Source organism: Acartia tonsa, chromosome 9 (genome assembly GCF_053477335.1).
Source record: "Acartia tonsa isolate MP-2025a chromosome 9, ASM5347733v1, whole genome shotgun sequence".
Lineage (NCBI taxonomy): Eukaryota > Metazoa > Arthropoda > Copepoda > Calanoida > Acartiidae > Acartia > Acartia tonsa.
This window is the reverse complement of record NC_137268.1, coordinates 11,085,220-11,108,269: the sequence shown is the minus strand read 5'-3', so window position 1 is coordinate 11,108,269 and position 23,050 is coordinate 11,085,220. Positions and strand designations below refer to the sequence as shown.

Below are 23,050 nucleotides of genomic sequence, written 5' to 3'. Positions count from 1 at the left end.
AATCAAAAAACAAACAAAATACTCCACCCCCCCCCCCCCTATCTTTATATTCAATTAATTAAAAAACATGAGTGGGGGTGCTCAACTGGGTACTTTGTGTGAAAGCAATATTAAACTAAAATCTATTATCTATAGAACACATATTGCACGAATTAAGAGAGTTTATAGCTCAAAGGTGTAATAGGATATGGGTATATAAAATGTTTTCTTTCAACAGAGATAACAAGAACAAAGAAATAAATAGCAGCGGTTTTTATAAATAGATATTATGTTGATAGATAGATAGATAGATAGATAGATAGATAGATAGATAGATAGATAGATAGATAGATAGATAGATAGATAGATAGATAGATAGATAGATAGATAGATAGATAGATAGATAGATAGATAGATAGATAGATAGATAGATAGATAGATAGATAGATAGATAGATAGATAGATAGATAGATAGATAGATAGATAGATAGATAGATAGATAGATAGATAGATAGATAGATAGATAGATAGATAGATATTTACATAGATTTGTAACATTAAAAGCTTTGGGTACTTTTATTTAAACCTTATAAGATTAAACAAACCTTCATTGTCTTAACTTTTCCACCATTAATTTTTTTCTACAGAATTGTAGTTTTGTCTATCGTACATTTGAATGTACTTCAATGTATTGTCCATTAAGATCTCTGGGGTAAATCCCATTTTTATATTTTCCCTTCTAGATGCTAGACAAGCAGCCACTAGTTTCATTTAAATAAAGAACTTGATTAATAGCTTAAACATTTTTTTATATCTTTTGTGAGAAAAAATATTAAACAAAAAGCTATCATAATTTTAAGTAAAACAATGAAAGTTATTTTTTATATCAAGAATCCTATTAAAAGAATGTTACTTAAAATCTTTGAAACGAAATGCCAAATTTATCATAAGCCTGTGGGTTAATCTCAGGGATCTATAGGGATAAGATAAATGCAAAAAATCAAATACATCCAGATCCACAATGATTATTCACAAAATTACTCCTTCTGTAGTTTGCAATTAGTAGTTGAAATGTTTGGACACTCAACTTCATGAATCAAAATTCAATATAAGTCCCCTATGTTGATCAGGCTACGAATATAAACACGTTAAAGATTTTGAGACTAGTGTAATAAACATTCCAATGTCCCCTCCCTCCCTAGATCAATCTACACTTTATCCCATAAAAAGTTATAAGCTAATAATTTGATAAATTGGGTGAAGATTAATTTATGATCCATATTGTCCTATCGCTATCAACCATGGAGGGAGATGAAATTTGTCTTTTTTTACACTAGTCCCCAAAGTCTTATTAATAACGTTTTCTAATAAGTTGGCTAACAACTTTGGGGACTTTTATTAAATTATGATTGGTTGGGTCCTTAAGTTGATTGTCCAAACGTTTCAACTACTAATTGTAATCTATGGAAGGGGTAATTTTATTTATCATCTTATATTATATACAACAATTTTTCGGCCATTATCTTATCTCTTTGGATCACTAGCTAACAACACATTAAAGATTTGATTGATGAACTGTTGACGATAAAAAAGTATACATATCAGAGATAAGACAATGGCGATAAACTAATGTTTATTCCAATTTCCAAATGATTATACACAAAATTACCCATTCTGTAGATTACAATTAGTTGTTGAAACGTTTGGACACTCAGTTTTTGAACCAACCAATTCAATAAAAGTCCCCAAAGTTGTTGAGCCAACAAATAAGAGAGCATTACAATAAAACTTTGGGGACTAGTATAATAATCATTCAACACACCCCTTCCTTCCTGATAGAACATTGCACATAGGAAAAGATTTTAAAAAACTAATACTATGCCTCTGAACTTTTCATTTAACAGTTAGGGAGTTGAATCCATTTTTATAGAAGCAGAAATATAATCTATGATTATGGTTTGGACCCTCTAAAACTGTAATCTACTTTTCCACTTTCCCCTCTCTTGGTGAAGATATCTTCAACGCCGATACGATTTTTGAAATTTAAGATTCCACTTTTGTCTCTCTTGGTGTCCGTACTCAGTCTGGAACGGATAGCTATTTTCGTTAATTTAGGCATGTTAGAAATGTCCTATCAATTTCAAACAATTCATGGGGATTCCTGTAGGAGATAGGTACAAATCATAAAGGGTAAATTCTTTATAATCGTTACCAGAATGTCCGTACGTCCATTTTAAACAAGCTGATTTTAAATTTTTTAACAACCAATTTTTATGTGAAATAATTGTCCGATTGTATGTCGTTAAACCTTATCCTGTATTTCAACAGTTTTTTTTAACAAACAATGAATAAAACATCCACAAAGCACAATTGTATGTTAATTTGTTGTTAGATTGCTTAGATACTAAATACTGTTTGAGTACATACTTACATTTTAAGGCATGATAATAAAGATACCTTTTAATAAAATTGTACCTTGTTACAGGAATTATCATGACAGGATTAAAACGAAAGGAAAATTCAAACAGGCCTAAATTAAGCCTTAGACTTTAAATACCACCATCCTAAAAGATTTTTTAAAACGAAGTTTTTCTATAATTAGGGTCAGTCCGTCCGTCTGTACGTCCTAACAGTTGGCTCTTTTCGTTTATTTAGACATGTTATAATTGCCCTATCGATTTCAAACATTGCATGATGATTCCTATAATAGTATTAGTAAGGTACGTAGCAACTCTATAATCGTTACATGAAATCCGTACTTCCATTTAAAACATTCAGATATTTCACTTTTAAAAGCGAAGCTTTTCAATAAATAGGGTCGGTCCGTCCGTCCGTACTCCCATCCGTAACGGTTAGCTCTTTTCATTAATTTGGACAGGATATAATTGACCTATTGTTTTCAAACTTTGCCTGATGATTCCTATAATCAGAATGTCTGTACGTACATTTATAATATGTTGTTTTTTGACAATAATTTTTCATGTGAGTTAATTATCCTATTCATCTGATTTTTAGAATACTGATTTCTATGACAACAAAATACAATGTTATTATTAAGTCCTAAAAATATGAATATGTCCTTGAACATTATCCTGTATTTAAGCAATTTTTCTTCCAATTTTGTTTGTGCTTATACATTTACATTCTGCTTTTACCGTTCTGACGCTCTACAAGTGTTTATGTTTGTCTGTCCTTCCTTTAAAGTACAACATTTTTTTTGTATGATATCTTTTTTCTATTCATTTGATTTTTTGAATATTGATTCCGAGAGCAATACGTACAATATTATAAGCGAAGCATCTACACAATTTTATCCTTAAATGTAAGCATGTCCTTAAACAGAATCCTGTATTTAAGTAGTTTTTCATCACACATATACAGTACTTGTTATGCCCAGTTCAGAAACAACTTTTGGAGGTCGACCAATTTATTCTGTAGGTCAACCTAAACAAGTACAACTAACAAATGCCTTTATAAAAGCTTCAAAATTTTCCAGAGGTCGACCTATGTCTTTTGTAAACTAGGCTTTAATGTTCGTTTGTCATACCAACTAAATTTATAACTTCACTTTAATTTATGGATATTCTGACAGCCACACTAACCATCAGAAGTCACCAAAATAACCAAAATTGTTATAAATATCCTTAATAACCTTAATATAGACCAAGGTGAAGCTTCCCTAATTTTTGTAGCCGCCAGAATATAGCTGTTTTCAAGATCTAATATCTTACTTACATAAATGAATTCACAGCCCGTGGTTGGTTTTTTTACTTTATTTATTAAAAATATCTTAGTAGCAAAGCTCTTTAAAACTGACTTTGTATGGCCGTTCAAAATTAGAAACATTATTTAATAACAATTTTTTTTTTAAGATTGAAGCTATTCTATAATATATAAAGAGTGTTAAAAAATCAATCCCTTCATGCTCAAGCAATGACAATGAGAAATTAACATTGAATTTTTAATTTACTCACCTCTCCAGAGAACTACGGTTTTTTTCAATTTTTAAAATTTGACAACCCCCCCCCCCCCCCAAAAAAAAAACATCGAACAACTTTTTTAGGTTAGATAAGGTTTTAGGCTAGGGAGCTGAGCGCTGCGGCTAGGCAGGCAAGGGGGCCAAGCGCTGCGGCTAGGCAGGCTAGGTAGCCGAGCGCTGCGGCCAGAGTTCATAGTTTGTTGTTGTTGGGGGAGGGGGACTCAAATATTCAAAATTGAAAAAAAAATTTCTAAGAGGATATTACACAAATTTTTATGTTATATAATCATCCGATTGGTCTGATTTTACTCCAATTGCCAGACAAACATCCTTTTTTAGAAAATCTTTGTTTTTTAATAAATTATCTTCATCATTAAGCTGGCAATGATGTCTTTGAAAGGAAAATAAAAAAATGTTTTTTTAGTAGCAAAGTTTCATTATAATTCCCTTTGTCTGTCCGTCAGTCAGTAAGTCCGTGGTGCTAGTGATTTTCTCAGCAGCTATTAAAGTTAGAAACATTATTTTTTTCAGAAGATTCTCTAAAACCTATGAGCATCTAGTAGGTAATTTACTTTGTCCAGTCGTCTGTCGATCATACTGCAAAAGGATAAATATTATAAAATGACTTGTTCTCAAATTTATTTGAATTTCCATCCATGATTTTTTCATGCTGCGCTACTTCTACTCTCTTTCTCTCTATCTTTCCCTTTACTTTTTTTCTCTTTCTCTCTATCTTTACCATTTATTTTTTTTCTCTTTCTCTCCTTTTTTCCCTTACTCTGTCTTTCTTTATCTAACTCTTTCTCATTTTCTCGATCTTTTCCATTCTCTCTCTCTCTCTCTCTCTCTCTCTCTCTCTCTCTCTCTCTCTCTCTCTCTCTCTCTCTCTCTATCTTTTCCATTCTCTCTCTCTCTTTCTCTCTCTCTCTCTCTATCTATCTATCTTTTCCATTCTCTCTCTCTCTCTCTATCTTTTCCATTCTCTCTTAAATTAAATTATCTTAGTAATCGTGTTTCTAAAATTAAAGCTTAGAGTATAATTAAACTTTTAAACTAAGAAACAATAAAAAAAAGTAGCTGCGCTTTCTAAATTGTTCCCAGTTGTTGCAGGAATCATCATTCAAAGGTAAAAACGTTAGGAAAATTCCTAAATTAAAGATCATATCTAACCGTTACGGACGGACAGACCCAGAAAGAAAGAGATAGAGAAATAAAACTTTCGGGTCTAATAAAATAAACAGCCAATTGTCCCATTTCTCTCTGCAGTTATTTCCTATATAAGATTATAATTACTTTGTCCTACAGGGGAGGGCGTGAGAGGTCAGGAAAATAGCTTAAATCCGCCCAGTAAGATAAGTATAAAGCTTATCTGAAAAGAATAAAACAATTGAGATCACCAATTTATATGATTTTTAACTGTAGACAGAAAAAAAACCCTTAAAATACTTAAAATTATTGAATATGTTTTAACTGTAAAAAATAAAAAAAAATTAATTTTATCATAAAACAAAAAATATTCAAGCTATCTGGCTAATTTTTTAATATCATAGAGATTTTTTATGCTTAACAACTTTGCTTTAATTTTTTGTTTTGAGAAAAATCAGTTTAAAACCAGTTTAATTGTGTTTGAAAATTTAATTATGAGTAATTAGTGTCATAAACAGCTTAAGTAAGCCTAGACTAACCCTTGTCAAGCAGGAGAAGGTTAGTCTACTCTACCCTTAACCGTCACCCAGTTATAGGCACCTTTCCCTACTTAAGGGCACTTAGACTACCGTAATCCAGCCTAAAGACACTCTTCTTTAAGGCAGGACACCAATACCCAGGTTACCTACTACCCAGGTGGGCCAGGGTAACCCCAAAGTAGTACTCTGTAAGCTTGAACCAAAGATCTTTAACCGTTACTAAGTTATCTTCAACCGTTGTCTACTTATAAGCCTTCTATACTACGCTTAAGGGTCTCTAACTACCCCCTGAAGGACAGATTTACATCGTAGAGTACCTTAGTAGACACTTTTGTGTTGTCATTTTACACTAAAACCTCCACCGAGTTCATATAGGGTCACCGTGGACTTTTGGAGATAGACGCACATCATAGTTTCTCTAGAAAATACACTATACTTGAAATTTCACTTATAAATGTTTAAAAACATTAAATACCAAATTGACAAAATCCATGTTTCTTCGATAACTAGCGAACAGATTAAGCTAGAATCAATGTTAAGGTGTCTAAATGACCATCTCGACCCCACGGACTCACACAAAAATTTTGGTGGACTTAGAATAATTTTAAGGGGGGTAGACCAAACGATGTTTTTTTTTATGCAAGTTTTGGCTCACTAAAATCTAAAAAAACAGTTTTTCCTAGGAAAACTTTTTTGTTTCTCAACCGATTTTGGACTTCAAGGTGGCAAAATGTCCGTCTAAATGAGATACACACGTGTACAAAATTTGGGGTCAAGATTCCAACTCCTTCCCTGTCGGACCAAACGATGTTTGATCAATTTTAGTGAGCCAAAACTTGTATTAATGGAATTACATCATGTGGTCCGCCTATCTAAAAATTGTCCTAGGATCTTCATCTTTGGAGGATGAATTCTACTTGGTGAGACGCTCATTTAGACACCTTAACATCGATGATAGCTCGACCCTAGCCCAAATGATGGAGAAAACTTAGATTTTTCAATACGCGAGAGGCCGAAATTAGTGTAAGTAAGCCAAAACTTGTATCAATGGAACTTACATCTTTTAGTCCAGCCCCCTTAAAATTGTCCTAGCTCCGTCAAATTTTGTGTGCTAATTCTACTCATTGAGACGGTCATTTTGCCGTGTTTAAATCTTATGTAGCTCCAAAATTGGCCAGATGGTGGACAACACTTGATTTTTTTTTGGTGGAACCCTTATAGGTTTGAAAAATCTCATTTCTTCGATAACTAGCAAACGGATTAAGCTAGAATGGACTTAAACACGGCAAAATGACTGTCTCAATATGCTGGATTTACACCGAAAATTTGACGGAGCTAGGACAATTTTAAGACCGTCGGACCTTACGTTGTTTGATTTTATTACAAGTTTTGTGTTTTCTTTTACACAAGTTTTTGAACCAACAAATAAAAAAATCTGGATCATGGAAAGAAAACAAAGTCATTCCTTAATTAGGACAAAAGTCACCTTCCTAGGAAGGACATAAGTAGCCTTCCTTAAGTGATAATTTGTTAGATGAAGGGCATAACTTGCCTCCCTTAACAAAGATTTTGCAAGATTTAGGACATAAGTAGCCTCCCTTCACCTCACAAAACCTAGCTTTTTGATCCTTGACATAGCAAAATCTTGCATAAAATTGATTTTTGGTCCATCACATAGCAAAATATTGCAAAACTTAGCTTTTCTGTCCTTCACATAGCTAATTCTTGCAAAATATAGCAAATTCTTACAAAACATAGCAAATTCTTACAAAACATAGCAAATTCTTGCAAAACAAAGCAAATTCTTGCAAAACTTAGCTTTTCTGTCCTTCACATAGCTAATTCTTGCAAAACATAGCAAATTCTTACAAAACATAGCAAATTCTTACAAAACATAGCAAATTCTTGCAAAACATAGCAAATTCTTGCAAAACATAGCAAATTCTTGCAAAACATTGCAAATTCTTGCAAAACATAGCAAATTCTTGGAAAACTTAGCTTTTCTGTCCTTCACATAGCTAATTCTTGCAAAACATACCAAATTCTTGGAAAACTTAGCTTTTCTGTCCTTCACATAGCAAATTCTTGCAAAACATAGCAAATTCTTGAAAAACATAGCAAATTCTAGCAAAACATAGCAAATTCTTGCAAAACATAGCAAATTCTTGGAAAACTTAGCTTTTCTGTCCTTTACATAGCTAATTCTTGCAAAACATAGCAAATTCTTACAAAACATAGCAAATTCTTACAAAACATAGCAAATTTATGCAAAAAATAGCAAATTCTTGCAAAACATAGCAAATTCTTGCAAAACATAGCAAATTCTTGGAAAACTTAGCTTTTCTGTCCTTAACATAGCAAATTCTTACAAAACATAGCAAATTCTTGCAAAACATAGCAAATTCTTTCAAAACATAGCAAATTCTTGAAAAACTTAGATTTTCTGTCCTTCACATGCTAATTCTTGCAAAACATAGCAAATTCTTACAAAACATAGCAAATTCTTGCAAAACATAGCAAATTCTTACAAAAATCTTGCATAAAATTGATTTTTGGTCCATCACATAGCAAATTCTTGCAAAACTTAGCTTTTCTGTCCTTCACATAGCTAATTCTTGCAAAACATAGCAAATTCTTACAAAAGATGTGAAGGACAGAAAAGCTAAGAATTTGCTATGTGTTGCTAGAATTTGCTATGTTTTGCAAGAATTTGCTATGTGAAGGACAGAAAAGCTAAGTTTTGCAAGAATTTGCTATGTTTTGTAAGAATTTGCCATGTTTTGCAAGAATTTGCTATGTTTTGTAAGAATTTGCTATGTTTTGCAACAATTTGCTATGTTTTGTAAGAATTTGCTATGTTTTGCAAGAATTAGCATGTGAAGGACAGAAAAGCTAAGTTTTTCAAGAATTTGCTATGTTTTGAAAGAATTTGCTATGTTTTGCAAGAATTTGCTATGTTTTGTAAGAATTTGCTATGTTAAGGACAGAAAAGCTAAGTTTTCCAAGAATTTGCTATGTTTTGCAAGAATTTGCTATGTTTTGCAAGAATTTGCTATTTTTTGCATAAATTTGCTATGTTTTGTAAGAATTTGCTATGTTTTGTAAGAATTTGCTATGTTTTGCAAGAATTAGCTATGTAAAGGACAGAAAAGCTAAGTTTTCCAAGAATTTGCTATGTTTTGCAAGAATTTGCTATGTTTTGCTAGAATTTGCTATGTTTTTCAAGAATTTGCTATGTTTTGCAAGAATTTGCTATGTGAAGGACAGAAAAGCTAAGTTTTCCAAGAATTTGCTATGTTTTGCAAGAATTTGCTATGTTTTGTAAGATTTTGCTATGTTTTGTAAGAATTAGCTATGTTTTGCAAGAATTAGCTATGTGAAGGACAGAAAAGCTAAGTTTTCCAAGAATTTGCTATGTTTTGCAAGAATTTGCAATGTTTTGCAAGAATTTGCTATGTTTTGCAAGAATTTGCTATGTTTTGCAAGAATTTGCTATGTTTTGTAAGAATTTGCTATGTTTTGTAAGAATTTGCTATGTTTTGCAAGAATTAGCTATGTGAAGGACAGAAAAGCTAAGTTTTGCAAGAATTTGCTTTGTTTTGCAAGAATTTGCTATGTGAAGGACAGAAAAGCTAAGTTTTGCAATATTTTGCTATGTGATGGACCAAAAATCAATTTTATGCAAGATTTTGCTATGTCAAGGATCAAAAAGCTAGGTTTTGTGAGGTGAAGGGAGGCTACTTATGTCCTAAATCTTGCAAAATCTTTGTTAAGGGAGGCAAGTTATGCCCTTCATCTAACAAATTATCACTTAAGGAAGGCTACTTATGTCCTTCCTAGGAAGGTGACTTTTGTCCTAATTAAGGAATGACTTTGTTTTCTTTCCATGATCCAGATTTTTTTATTTGTTGGTTCAAAAACTTGTGTAAAAGAAAACACAAAACTTGTAATAAAATCAAACAACGTAAGGTCCGACAGTCTTAAAATTGTCCTAGCTCCGTCAAATTTTCGGTGTAAATCCAGCATATTGAGACAGTCATTTTGCCGTGTTTAAGTCCATTCTAGCTCAATCCGTTTGCTAGTTATCGAAGAAATGAGATTTTTCAAACCTATAAGGGTTCCACCAAAAAAAAATCAAGTGTTGTCCACCATCTGGCCAATTTTTGAGCTACATAAGATTTAAACACGGCAAAATGACCGTCTCAATGAGTAGAATTAGCACACAAAATTTGACGGAGCTAGGACAATTTTAAGGGGGCTGGACTAAAAGATGTAAGTTCCATTGATACAAGTTTTGGCTTACTTACACTAATTTCGGCCTCTCGCGTATTGAAAAATCTAAGTTTTCTCCATCATTTGGGCTAGGGTCGAGCTATCATCGATGTTAAGGTGTCTAAATGAGCATCTCACCAAGTAGAATTCACCCTCCAAAGATGAAGATCCTAGGACAATTTTTAGATAGGCGGACCACATGATGTAATTCCATTAATACAAGTTTTGGCTCACTAAAATTGATCAAACATCGTTTGGTCCGACAGGGAAGGAGTTGGAATCTTGACCCTAAATTTTGTACACGTGTGTATCTCATTGAGACGGACATTTTGCCACCTTGAAGTCCAAAATCGGTTGAGAAACAAAAAAGTTTTCCTAGGAAAAACTGTTTTTTTAGATTTTAGTGAGCCAAAACTTGCATAAAAAAAAACATCGTTTGGTCTACCCCCCTTAAAATTATTCTAAGTCCACCAAAATTTTTGTGTGAGTCCGTGGGGTCGAGATGGTCATTTAGACACCTTAACATTGATTCTAGCTTAATCGGTTCGCTAGTTATCGAAGAAACATGGATTTTGTCAATTTGGTATTTAATGTTTTTAAACATTTATAAGTGAAATTTCAAGTATAGTGTATTTTCTAGAGAATCTATGATGTGCGTCTATCTCCAAAAGTCCACGGTGACCCTATATGAACTCGGTGGAGGTTTTAGTGTAAAATGACAACACAAAAGTGTCTACTAAGGTACTCTACGATGTAAATCTGTCCTTCAGGGGGTAGTTAGAGACCCTTAAGCGTAGTATAGAAGGCTTATAAGTAGACAACGGTTGAAGATAACTTAGTAACGGTTAAAGATCTTTGGTTCAAGCTTACAGAGTACTACTTTGGGGTTACCCTGGCCCACCTGGGTAGTAGGTAACCTGGGTATTGGTGTCCTGCCTTAAGGAAGAGTGTCTTTAGGCTGGATTACGGTAGTCTAAGTGCCCTTAAGTAGGGAAAGGTGCCTATAACTGGGTGACGGTTAAGGGTAGAGTAGACTAACCTTCTCCTGCTTGACAAGGGTTAGTCTAGGCTTACTTAAGCTGTTTATGACACTAATTACTCATAATTAAATTTTCAAACACAATTAAACTGGTTTTAAACTGATTTTTCTCAAAACAAAAAATGAAAGCAAAGTTGTTAAGCATAAAAAATCTCTATGATATTAAAAAATTAGCCAGATAGCTTGAATATTTTTTGTTTTATGATAAAATTAATTTTTTTTTATTTTTTACAGTTAAAATATATTCAATAATTTTAAGTATTTTAAGGGTTTTTTTTTCTGTCTACAGTTAAAAATCATATAAATTGGTGATCTCAATTGTTTTATTCTTTTCAGATAAGCTTTATACTTATCTTACTGGGCGGATTTAAGCTATTTTCCTGACCTCTCACGCCCTCCCCTGTAGGACAAAGTAATTATAATCTTATATAGGAAATAACTGCAGATTATAAATATCTTAGTAGCAAAGCTCTTTAAAACTGACTTTGTATGGCCGTTCAAAATTAGAAACATTATTTAATAACAATTTTTTTTTAAGATTGAAGCTATTCTATAATATATAAAGAGTGTTAAAAAATCAATCCCTTCATGCTCAAGCAATGACAATGAGAAATTAACATTGAATTTTTAATTTACTCACCTCTCCAGAGAACTACGGTTTTTTTCAATTTTTAAAATTTGACAACCCCCCCCCCAAAAAAAAAAACATCGAACAACTTTTTTAGGTTAGATAAGGTTTTAGGCTAGGGAGCTGAGCGCTGCGGCTAGGCAGGCAAGGGGGCCAAGCGCTGCGGCTAGGCAGGCTAGGTAGCCGAGCGCTGCGGCCAGAGTTCATAGTTTGTTGTTGTTGGGGGAGGGGGACTCAAATTTTCAAAATTGAAAAAAAAATTTCTAAGAGGATATTACACAAATTTTTATGTTATATAATCATCCGATTGGTCTGATTTTACTCCAATTGCCAGACAAACATCCTTTTTTAGAAAATCTTTGTTTTTTAATAAATTATCTTCATCATTAAGCTGGCAATGATGTCTTTGAAAGGAAAATAAAAAAATGTCTTTTTAGTAGCAAAGTTTCATTATAATTCCCTTTGTCTGTCCGTCAGTCAGTAAGTCCGTGGTGCTAGTGATTTTCTCAGCAGCTATTAAAGTTAGAAACATTATTTTTTTCAGAAGATTCTCTAAAACCTATGAGCATCTAGTAGGTAATTTACTTTGTCCAGTCGTCTGTCGATCATACTGCAAAAGGATAAATATTATAAAATGACTTGTTCTCAAATTTATTTGAATTTCCATTCATGATTTTTTCATGCTGCGCTACTTCTACTCTCTTTCTCTCTATCTTTCCCTTTACTTTTTTTCTCTTTCTCTCTATCTTTCCCATTTATTTTTTTTCTCTTTCTCTCCTTTTTTCCCTTACTCTGTCTTTCTTTATCTAACTCTTTCTCATTTTCTCGATCTTTTCCATTCTCTCTCTCTCTCTCTCTCTCTATCTCTCTCTCTCTATCTTTTCCATTCTCTCTCTCTCTTTCTCTCTCTCTCTCTATCTATCTATCTTTTCCATTCTCTCTCTCTCTCTCTATCTTTTCCATTCTCTCTTAAATTAAATTATCTTAGTAATCGTGTTTCTAAAATTAAAGCTTAGAGTATAATTAAACTTTTAAACTAAGAAATTATAAAAAAAAGTAGCTGCGCTTTCTAAATTGTTCCCAGTTGCTAGAATTTGCTATGTTTTGCAAGAATTTGCTATGTGAAGGACAGAAAAGCTATGTTTTGTGAGGTTTTGCTATGTGAAGGATAGAAAAGCTAAGTTTTGCAAGATGAAGGACATAAGCAGCCTTCCTAATGTAAGAATTTGTCAGACAAAGGACATAAGTCACCTCCCTTAAGTTAGATTTTGTTAGATGAAGGACATAAGTAGCCTTCCCTAGATCAATTTCCAGTGACTTCTGTCCAAATTAGGAATGACTTTGTTTTCTTTCCATGATCCAAAAATCTTTTAAACTTTTTACATGCACTTGCACTTTAAGATACTTTTTACAAGAGGAGTTCAATAGTTTCATTTTTACTTTCCATTTGTGAATCCGGTTCATATTTAGGTGGATTTAAAAATGAAGCTTAGAAACTTGTCGTATCATAGACAGATTTTCTGCTATATTAGAGCCAGTTCTTAGCCATACTAAAAATCATAAGAATAATCTCTATTACAGACAATTTCGCACGAATATTAAAATAAAATCATTTAATTAATACTAGTGTTATTAGCCTGGGTCTTCAGCCTCTCCGTGCTAACAAAACTTGCTTTAATCTTATTTTTCCTTTTCGGAAAACTGTCTATAATACGATAAGATAAATAACTATATCTGTCTATGCATAAATTGATTAATATGTATTTTCTTGCAAGGAGGAAGGGAGTGGACAATGGGCAATTAATTCAATTTTTAGAGCTCTAACTCAATATCTTCAAAACCAGATATATCTGGAAAATTCCAAAAATTTAGATAGCGCAGTCTTTATTAGATTTGTATAATAAGAAATTATTAAACACTGAAAGAAAAGTATTTAACATTAGATTATCCTGTCTTATTTTCCTGTGATTAGTCTGTAATTTATCATAAATGGTATGACCTTAGTACTGGCAGTTTCTTATAAGATAATACCATAATGGGGGGTTGTTTTCCTATTTGACAAGGGGTTGATTAGAACGGATAGTTACAGAAGTATCACAGTAGAATTTTTGGTTTATCTCACCCTTTCTCAGAAGAAAACTATTGTATTTAAAAACCAAAATAAACTTGTTTTGAATTTTATTTCAAATTGTCTGCTAGCATTTGTATTGGTTAGTTCAGTAAGAGTTTTCTGCTTTGAAAATAATTGTTTTTGCGGCATTCTATGTGCTAGCACCCAAAGTCTTTAAAATTTGGCAAAATAATAAAAGTTGCATGTGTTCTGGTACCCAAAGTCTAAGAAATATGAATTTTAGATCCATTGTCCCCTCCCTTCCTCCCTGATTTTCTTGTTTTAGGATGTACTTATCTATGATAAATAAATTCCAGGGATCTAAAGGGATAAAATAAGAAAATGGCCGATAAATTGATGTACATACCCAAAATCACCATTTCTGCAGCGTAAAATTAGTGGTTGAAACGTTTGAACAATCAACTTAATAAACCAATCAATCAAAATTTGCTAAGGTTCCAAAAGTTGTTAAGCCAGCGAATAAGAATACGTTAATACAAAACTTTGGAGACAGGTGAAATAAACATCCCATTGTCCTCTCTCTTTCTCTGATAAATCCCTTGTTATGTATGTATTTGTAGAAGTGGCCACAAAGGTGTAAAAATTTAATTGTAAGTAAAGTAAATATCTTTCCAGTATGGCTTCGAAACCGATTCAATCCGCTGGATTAGAACAGGTATACTGAAAAATCATGTAAAGCATCGTATCAATGTCAATTTTCCATATTTTTTAAAAATAAAACAATAATATTAATACCAGTTTTGTTAGCTTTGGCTTTCGGTTTTCAGTTTTCGGCTTGGGGGTCAATAAATGCAATATGTTTGTTGTGAAATAATCTTTTAAAATCATTTCTTAGTAGAATTCTAATGATTAAATATATATTTTTGTCAAAACCTCTAAGAAATATTCTTTTTATGTACTATCTTTTTAAGTAATCAAGCACTTAAAATAATCAAATGCACATAAAAAGTTATAAAAAGTTATAAGTTTTCGATGCTCAATTTTAGTGTCCCTATGAAACTGCCCAAAAGGGTTGTTAATAATGTTTTATAATAACGTTTTCTTATTCGTTAGCTTAACAACTTTGTGGACCATTGGGGGGAATTTTGATTGGTTAGCTCTTTTAGTTGAAAATCAAACGTTTTATCCACTAATTTTAATCTATCCAATAAAAATTTTACGGATCTTCATTGGGGATGTACATTAATCTATCGGCCATAGTCCAATCCCTGTAATTTTTTAATTGAAACGACAGATACTTGTCTCTTGTAGCTTGGGGGGTTAAAAGCAAACCATTCCACTCTTACACCCAGAGATCAGAGAGGGATAAGCAAATGGCCGATAAAGTGATGCTCACCCCAATAATGACACACAAAGTTATCCCATCTGTAGTTCATAATTAGTAGTTGAAACGTTTATAAAAATTCAGTTGAGCAGTTAAGGCTATCTTTATTAAAATCTATACATGTGAATTTTCAGGGAAATTTGAAATTTTACAAATATTCTATTTAGTAAAAAACGTTTTTAAAAGTCAAGCTTTTCTATAATAAGGGTCAGTCTGTTTGTCTGGAATGAATAGCTTTATTTAGTACTGTCAATTTAAAACTTTGTATGATGATTCCTATATAAGTTGGGTATAATTAGGTAAGCAACTCTATAAGCATTTTTAAGAAGTCTGTTCAGTCCATTAAAAACATGTAGGTTTTTAACCTTTTCAACAACAAAATGTGTTATAATTATTCTATTCATCCGAGTTTTGTAATAGTTATTCTTATTACATCAAGGTATAATGTTATAAGCTAAGCATCTGTAAAATTAAGCTCTAAAAATGTAAGTACATCCATAAACATTATCCTGTATCAAGCAGTTTTTCAAAAGAATTACTTACAATTTTATTTAGACTCATACATTTATATTCTGATTATTCAGTTCTGACACTCTACAAGTGTTACTGTTTGTTTGTCCTACTGCTTTGAATTTATAGATGTTGTCACCCTTGTTTTACTTTAATTCACTTCAACTATTTTTAACTTGAAATTGCATGCTTTAAAAATCTTTAATAAGACACAAAGAATTTTTTTACAAAAAAAAAAGAATTTTTAATAAATGTTTTAGAAGATTTTTCTACAAAATATAATTTAAAATTTTACCAAAAAAATCCTAATATGTATTTGTAAGTGGGTGTGTGATCTATCTATCTATTTATCTGTTTGTTTATTCTTCAAATATTTTAGCTCTTGTGAAAGTTCGTTGGAAATTAAATGCCTCCTAGGTTAAACTTGTAAACAAGGACAATCATATCTGTAGAAAATCTTGAGAAAGTAAAACTAGATAATTTCCTAATTAATATATGTACAGTTTAGTTGGGGTTTATAGATGCCATTGAAATAAAGTAGAATGCTTTTTTTGTCTGTTACAAAGGATCTTGCTAACTGTTTAACCGATATGGTTCTCATAGGTCAAGAGTTTTTTTTAAATTTTGGGGTGGGTATGATATTGATCACCCTCTTAATAAAAGATACCTCCCCCCCCCCCTACCTTAAGTGCCCCTAGAGGCATCTATGGAGTGTAGTATTAAATATGTCTTTTATGGCTTGTAGACCGACAGACTGATAAAACTAGTTGTAAGTTGGATGCGCTGTGGTAAGGGCTTCCGTATGTAATTATAACACATACACTCTGAGAGACACACAAGCATGTACACACATACACACACACAAACAAATTTTTTACATTTAAAACATATTCAATAATTGGAAGAATTTAAGGGTTTTTTCTATCTAGAGTTAAAATTCTCGGAAATTGGTGATCCCAATTGGTTGTTCTTTCTGGTAAGCTTTATGGATATCTTAAGGGTGGGTTTAAGCTATTTTCCTGACATCCCACGCCCTCCCTTGGAGGCTAGGGACAAATTAATTATTCTCTAATATATTTTAAAAATACAGCAGCAATCTTAAATTCACATTTCTTTCATGGTTTTACCCCATGGATCTAAAGAGATAAGACAATGGCCAATTCATGTACATTCCCGATGATGATATACAAAATTAGCCCTTCTGTAGATTCAGGAAGGAAGGGAACATTGGACTGTTTATTGCACTAATTCCCATAGTCTTGTAAAAATGTTGGGGATTTTTCTTGGCTTTCTATAAGTTCGTTCATTAAGTTGATTGTCTAAATATTGCAACCACTTATTGTAATCTATGGAAGGGGAATGTTCATGAATATGTCGGCCATTGTCTTATCCCTTATATCAATGAATTTTAAGGCTCTGGCAAGAAATCAAAAGCTTTTATATTTTTTTAATGTAATCAGAACTAAAGGATTATAGAATAACAATATGTTCTCCAAAAATCTTTAAGTTGCATCTTATGTTTTAGCAAAGTTTTAGTAGCAAAGCTACTCTAGAAATAACTTGGTGTGTCCGTCTGTCCTTCCATCTGTATGGCTAAAGACAAACCTGATTTTCAAAAGTCCCCAAAGTTAAAACAAATATTAAAACTTTGGGGACAAGAAATGTGATAATAGCAAGGATGACAAGTATGGCTTTGAAACAGGTTAATATCCGCTGTATTAGAACCAATTTAGAGCCATACTATCCGCATAATGTTCGTGGATAGCTGTCTATAATACTATGCTATATAAATGTGATAATAGCAAGGATGACAACATCCATATGTAATGAAACACAACAATTTAAAGGACATACCTACAGTCCCCAATGTCAAATAAGATGCTGTTATGATACTTTGGGTACCGCGGAAATTTACAGTTCCCAATGTCTAAAAAGATGCTGTTATAATACTTTGGGTACCGCAGAAATTTACAGTCCTCAATGTCTAAAAAGATGCTGTTATAATACTTTGGGTACCGCGGAAGTTTACAGCCCCCAATGTCTAATAAGATGCTGTTATAATACTTTGGGTACCGCGGAAATTTTCAGTCCCCAATGTCTAATAAGATACTGTTATAATACTTTGGGTACCGCGGAATTTTACAGTTCCCTGTGTCTAATAAGATGCTGTTATAATACTTTGGGTACCGCGGAATTTTACAGTCCCCTGTGTCTAATAAGATGCTGTTATAATACTTTGGGAACCGCGGAATTTTACAGTCCCCAATGTCTTATAAGATGCTGTTATAATACTTTGGGTACCGCGGAATTTTACAGTCCCCAATGTCTATTAAGATGCTTTTATAATACTTTGGGTACCGCGGAATTTTACAGTCCCCAATGTCTAATAAGATACTGTTATGATACTTTGGGTACCGCGGAATTTTACAGTCCCCAATGTCTAATAAGATGCTGTTATAATACTTTGGGTACCGCGGAAATTTACAGTCCCCAATGTCTAATAAGATGCTGTTATAATACTTTGGGTACCGCGGAATTTTTCAGTCCCCAATGTCTAGAAGCCAACGAATAAGAAAATGTTATTATAATTCTTTGGAAAGGTTGTGTGATTTAAACTAGATATTTTGGGTTTTCATATGTAAAAACTCTTAAACTGTCTCTAAAAAAATATTCAGAGCCACTACATATTAGATTCCAATGCTTATCTCTAGATCAATGTATTTATGACTTGGTGCTTATCTTAGCTAAAATCTTTTACATATAAGATTCAACAATGGCTCTCAAAAATTGTCCAAGGAGCCGGCTCGCGAGATTTATATTATTACATATAAGTCTTGTATAAATGTTAGTGTGAGTATTTTTCAGGTTGTGTTACATTAAAAATATTAAAGGTGCTCAAACTTTTAACAGTTATTTTCAATCTGCATGTGGGTAAATTTGAATCATCATTGGGGTTGTACATTAAATATATGCACCATTGCCTCATGAAAATATTTAGAGAGGGAGAGGACATTGGGCTGTTTATTACACTAGTACCCAAACTTTTATAATAAAGTTTTCTAAATCGTTGACTCAACAACTTTGTGGCCTTTTATTGAATTTTGATTGGTTGGTTTATTAATTTGAGTGTCCAAACGTTTTAATCACTAATTGTAAACTACCGAATGGATAATTTTGTGTATCATCATTGGGGATGTACATCAATTTATCTGCCAATGTCTTATCCCTTTAGTTCCCTGAAAAAAATTACCACTGACTCCCAGAAACAATAGTTGAAATGTGATCCAAATGACATTATCACGATAACAATACATTATAGACTAACTACACTTCTTTCCATATTAATTAATTCATCAATAAATGCTGGTTAAACGTTTAGCATCTGTTAACATTTAATGTCATTGAGTCATGTCATTTGACAAAAATAGCAAAGCAACACTAAAATGTAATGTCTATAATTTAAGTTAGGTGATTGCCCCGCAGGGTTAGAGCCCTCCTCCTCCCGCAGAAGCTAGAAATAGGAGAAAAGCTACTGTGAAAATACGACGAAAAGACCCTCAAATGCGTTGTCACGAAAGGTACTATACCCGAATTTTGTTTTAACATAAAGAGGTTTCGTGAGTTTTAGAATATTTTTCTTTATTGTTGAGTATGATTAATTCAATATACTTGAAGAGTATTTTTTGGTAATATATATTTTTTTATTTGGGGGGTTGGGGGGGGGGGGGTCAAAGAGCGAGGGAGGTCAAGAGTAAGATCATTAGGACAAAAAGATAAACATATGGACATCTTGTTACTTTTATATAAGGATAACTTAGATGCAAAGTGGAAGGTCTAGTCGAATGAAACCACTTACCCCTTCCTTTTATAAAACCAAGCGGTTAACGAGATCAATCGGAACAAACAGACACACATACACACATTTTTTATAAGGATAATTAAAATGTAAAGTGGACCCCCCTCCTTTCATTAAGTAACCCTAGAGGCCTTTAGGGGCGTAACCGCAAGTACTAGATATTATGTCAATTTTATTTGTGTTCATTATTTTCATTGAGTTTAGTCTGCTAGGAGCATACCAAATTAAACGGCATTCTTTGCTTGTACAAAGTTGCGTTAGTTTTAGTACCCAAAGTCTAAGACAATCAAAAGATGAATTCTAGATCCATTGTCCCATACCTATATCCCTGGAAGACAGCAACTCCCATTGACATTATAGGCTTCCCACGAAAATTTAAATTTGAGTATTCGCAATCCATAAATCCCTGCTGAAATCAAAGAGATACAAATGTTTGATAAAAACATGCAATTGATTTTTAATTAATTACATTAATTACTACATAAGCATAAGTCACAATTGAAAATCCTTCTAATTAAAGGGTTATTTTTTGTATCATTTTATTTTATGCAGGGGAGCAGGGGCGTCCAAGCTTTTTTATTTGGGGGGGGGGGAGGGGTAAAATTTTGAAAATACAAGTTTTGGAGGGGGTAATCTTTATGGCGCCTCCAAATTCATTTGGGGGGGGGGGTAATCACCCCCCCCCCCCATTGGACGTCTATGCAGGGGAGGGATGGGGTAATTATACTGGCACCAAAAGATTTTAAAACAAATTATCTCATTCGTTGGCTTCATAACTTTGGATACTTCTATTAAATCGTGATTGGGTTGTACTAATCTACATTGTCCAAACTTTTCCACCAATATTTTAATCTTCAGAAGGTGTAATTTGGCACATTTTGATTGAGGGTAGAGAAGACATAAATTTTTATAAAAATTGTACCACAGAACTAAATAATAATTGTTTATTTTAAACTTTTTATTTTTGCTTAGTATTTTATAATTTAGATGTTAACAAAATTCATTTACTTCTCATGTATTCTTATTTTTAGTCCCAGCAGGAGGTCCAAACCCTACGGGCTTTGACTAAACTAACAAGATATACATAAAGGTGGCATATAAGGGGTTTGACAGTGGTTAAAGTACTTGCACCGTAAGGTTTCTATTCTCGTATTTTATGACTTAAGTTTATTATAATTAAAGTTGAATTTCTTATCTATTAATATATGTATCTGATTTAATTGATCTTTTATTAGCAAATCTTTTCTTTATTTCTTTTTTAATCAGCATAGCACAAATCTTTTTAATTATTAACGGAAATTGATATATCATTACTTGGATGTTAAACCAGACTTTCATGTTCTCTAATAAAGTAAAACTCGCAGCATGCTAAAATGACGACACCCCCTATGCACCTTCTTTACCCCATTCACTCCCCTACTGAATGAACGAACTGGCCAAAAAAAGGGTTCCATGTTAGAAACAAAAATTAACGACAGTTTTTCCCCTGAATTAATATCCACGTATATTTTATATCTTCGAAAATATTGTTTATAGTCGACTATCAGTAGCGCCCCTAGCATCTAAGTAATTGAATGGGGGAAAGGGGGTAGAAAGTACCCATTAACCATCCTAGATATTTTATGAAGCTTCCCTTATATGGAGGACTGAATCAGCTCAGTTGTTAGCGAGAATTTAACTTAACAGGCAAATAATCTTTTATTTTACTTTTCTTGGATTAAAACTAATATACGGAGTACAAACTACTTCTTGGGCAGCTTCACTCCGAGAAGAAATGACGTTTCTTATACCCAAATCTATTTCTTGAAAACCTTATATCTTTTCAATTTATGTAAAAACTTATTTTAGTCCCTTCAGGAACTGTATTATTTGTAACTAAAAAAGCATCAACAAAACATTAATTTTAAACTCATTAAAAAAACTAATTTCAAGAGTTTAATATTTATTGAATTTATTCAAATCATCATAAATAACATAATCATCAAATTAATCACATTAAAAAAGGCAAATTCATAATGAGCCTTAAAAAGAAATAATATCATTATAACAAAAAATTCTATTACACTAAAATAACAATGGCACAAATATTTCTATGAGCTAGATGATGATTTTTTTTTAACTAGAAATTTAATTTTAAATGATAAATGATGTTGAAATAGATTTATGATTTTTTTTATAAGATATAAAAAGATAAATTCCATTTGAGATATCTAAAAAAATACTTAAGGGACGTCAAATCATTTAATTTTGAGAGGGGCAAAATGGTTTTAGTGGGCCAATTTAATGTGTTTTTTTTTATAGAAATTTTTAGGGGTTAAAATAAGAAGTTTCAAAGTTTGAGAGGGGTAGACACTCCTCTTGGACGTCTATGTCTTAAAAGACTTAAAATTATATTTTCTTCTTTAAAACAGCAAATTGTAATTCTTAAAATTATTAGCATATTAGCAAATTGAATGTAAAAAATAAGAGTATTGAAATTGCACATTGTAGAGCACTTAAATTAAGAATAGATTTAGTTTTGACTTTTTTAATTAATAGCACTTTTCATGATTTTTATTTGACTAGAAAAAAATCAATGAATTATTACACAAAAAATCTTTTGATTTATGAATTATTTTAAATTGATTAGCAAATGATATTAATAAATAAAGCTCGATACACAAAAAAGCTGCTTTTGATTTTCATATTTGGTTCAGGTTTGATCCTTAAAATAACATTTTAAAAAGGATTACAAAATAATGCCCATAATCCCAAATAAGTTTTTTAAACTTTAACATAAATTCTTTATACACATAATACAAGATGATAAAAATTCTATACAACATTTGAATCTAATTGTGCGTTTATTAAGACACAATAAGTTATTTAAAATAATTTTTAAAGCATATACCAAAGCAATATTTTTAAAGTAGTACAGTATTTTATTTTGTACAATTGTACATGTTTGAACAGTTTTCATAGTTATTTTTATAGTTATATGGTACTTGAAATAATTGGTCACCACTGACATTTTTTTGACTTTATGCCGTTTTTAAATATTATTGAAGCCAATATTAATTTATAACGTAATGCTATAATAAGAAGGACATCATGACAATTGTCTTATGTGGATGTAATAACATCTCCAAAGTTTTACAGGGGTGTCGATTATTTTTTATTTAGCCAATTCCTCCAAAATTTCAGGTACACTTTTCTTCTCCTCTCTAAAATAAAGAAAAAAATTAGAAATTGAGATTTTTAATTTAATATTATTCAGTTTAAATACAGAAAAGGAGCTTTTTTTTCTTAAACAAAGATCATATAATAGTGACCATTCAAAATAGCCTAAAACCTACTTACAACCATAATACTAATTTTTTAATGTTGAATTCAGTCTAGCCGTTTACGCGATCTTATAAGACAGATATACACACATGCTTCTACTATAAATCTTAAAATAATCACCTAAAATAGTTCATATACTCTTCAGGTATAGTCCACTCCAGCAAGATTTCAATATTTTTCTGTAGAGTGCTGATTTCATTGCCGTCGGGCTTGACGCATTTGCGACCACTAGCCTCTATACTCTCCTTTAATACGTCATCTGAAATTTTAGAAAAAAATAAATCAAATATTAAAGCAAGGGCAATTATGTCAGAGAAAGAAGT

The 23,050-nt window shown here is 32.0% G+C and overlaps 2 protein-coding genes and 1 pseudogene across 3 annotated transcripts in view; 1 reads left to right on the top strand and 2 right to left on the bottom strand.

Moving 5' to 3' along the window:
* LOC145328207 (uncharacterized) overlaps positions 1–18,867 on the bottom strand; it is a 28,822-nt gene extending 9,955 nt beyond the window's left edge. Inside the window, exon 1 of the mRNA XM_080171804.1 lies at positions 18,798–18,867. Coding sequence (XP_080027930.1) covers positions 18,798–18,861 — 64 coding nt within the window. The 5' untranslated portion in view covers positions 18,862–18,867. The remainder of the gene's footprint in view (positions 1–18,797) is intronic.
* Positions 1–23,050, top strand: part of Naa20A (N-alpha-acetyltransferase 20 A) — a 146,397-nt gene that overhangs the window by 105,858 nt on the left and 17,489 nt on the right. The gene's annotated exons all lie outside the window — the stretch shown is intronic.
* LOC145328203 (uncharacterized) overlaps positions 21,329–23,050 on the bottom strand; it is a 131,452-nt pseudogene continuing 129,730 nt past the window's right edge. The window contains exons 13-14 of the transcript XR_013882393.1: positions 22,848–22,986; positions 21,329–22,606 (exon numbers count right to left, since the gene is read on the bottom strand). The product of XR_013882393.1 is annotated as an uncharacterized LOC145328203 (transcript). The remainder of the gene's footprint in view (positions 22,607–22,847; positions 22,987–23,050) is intronic.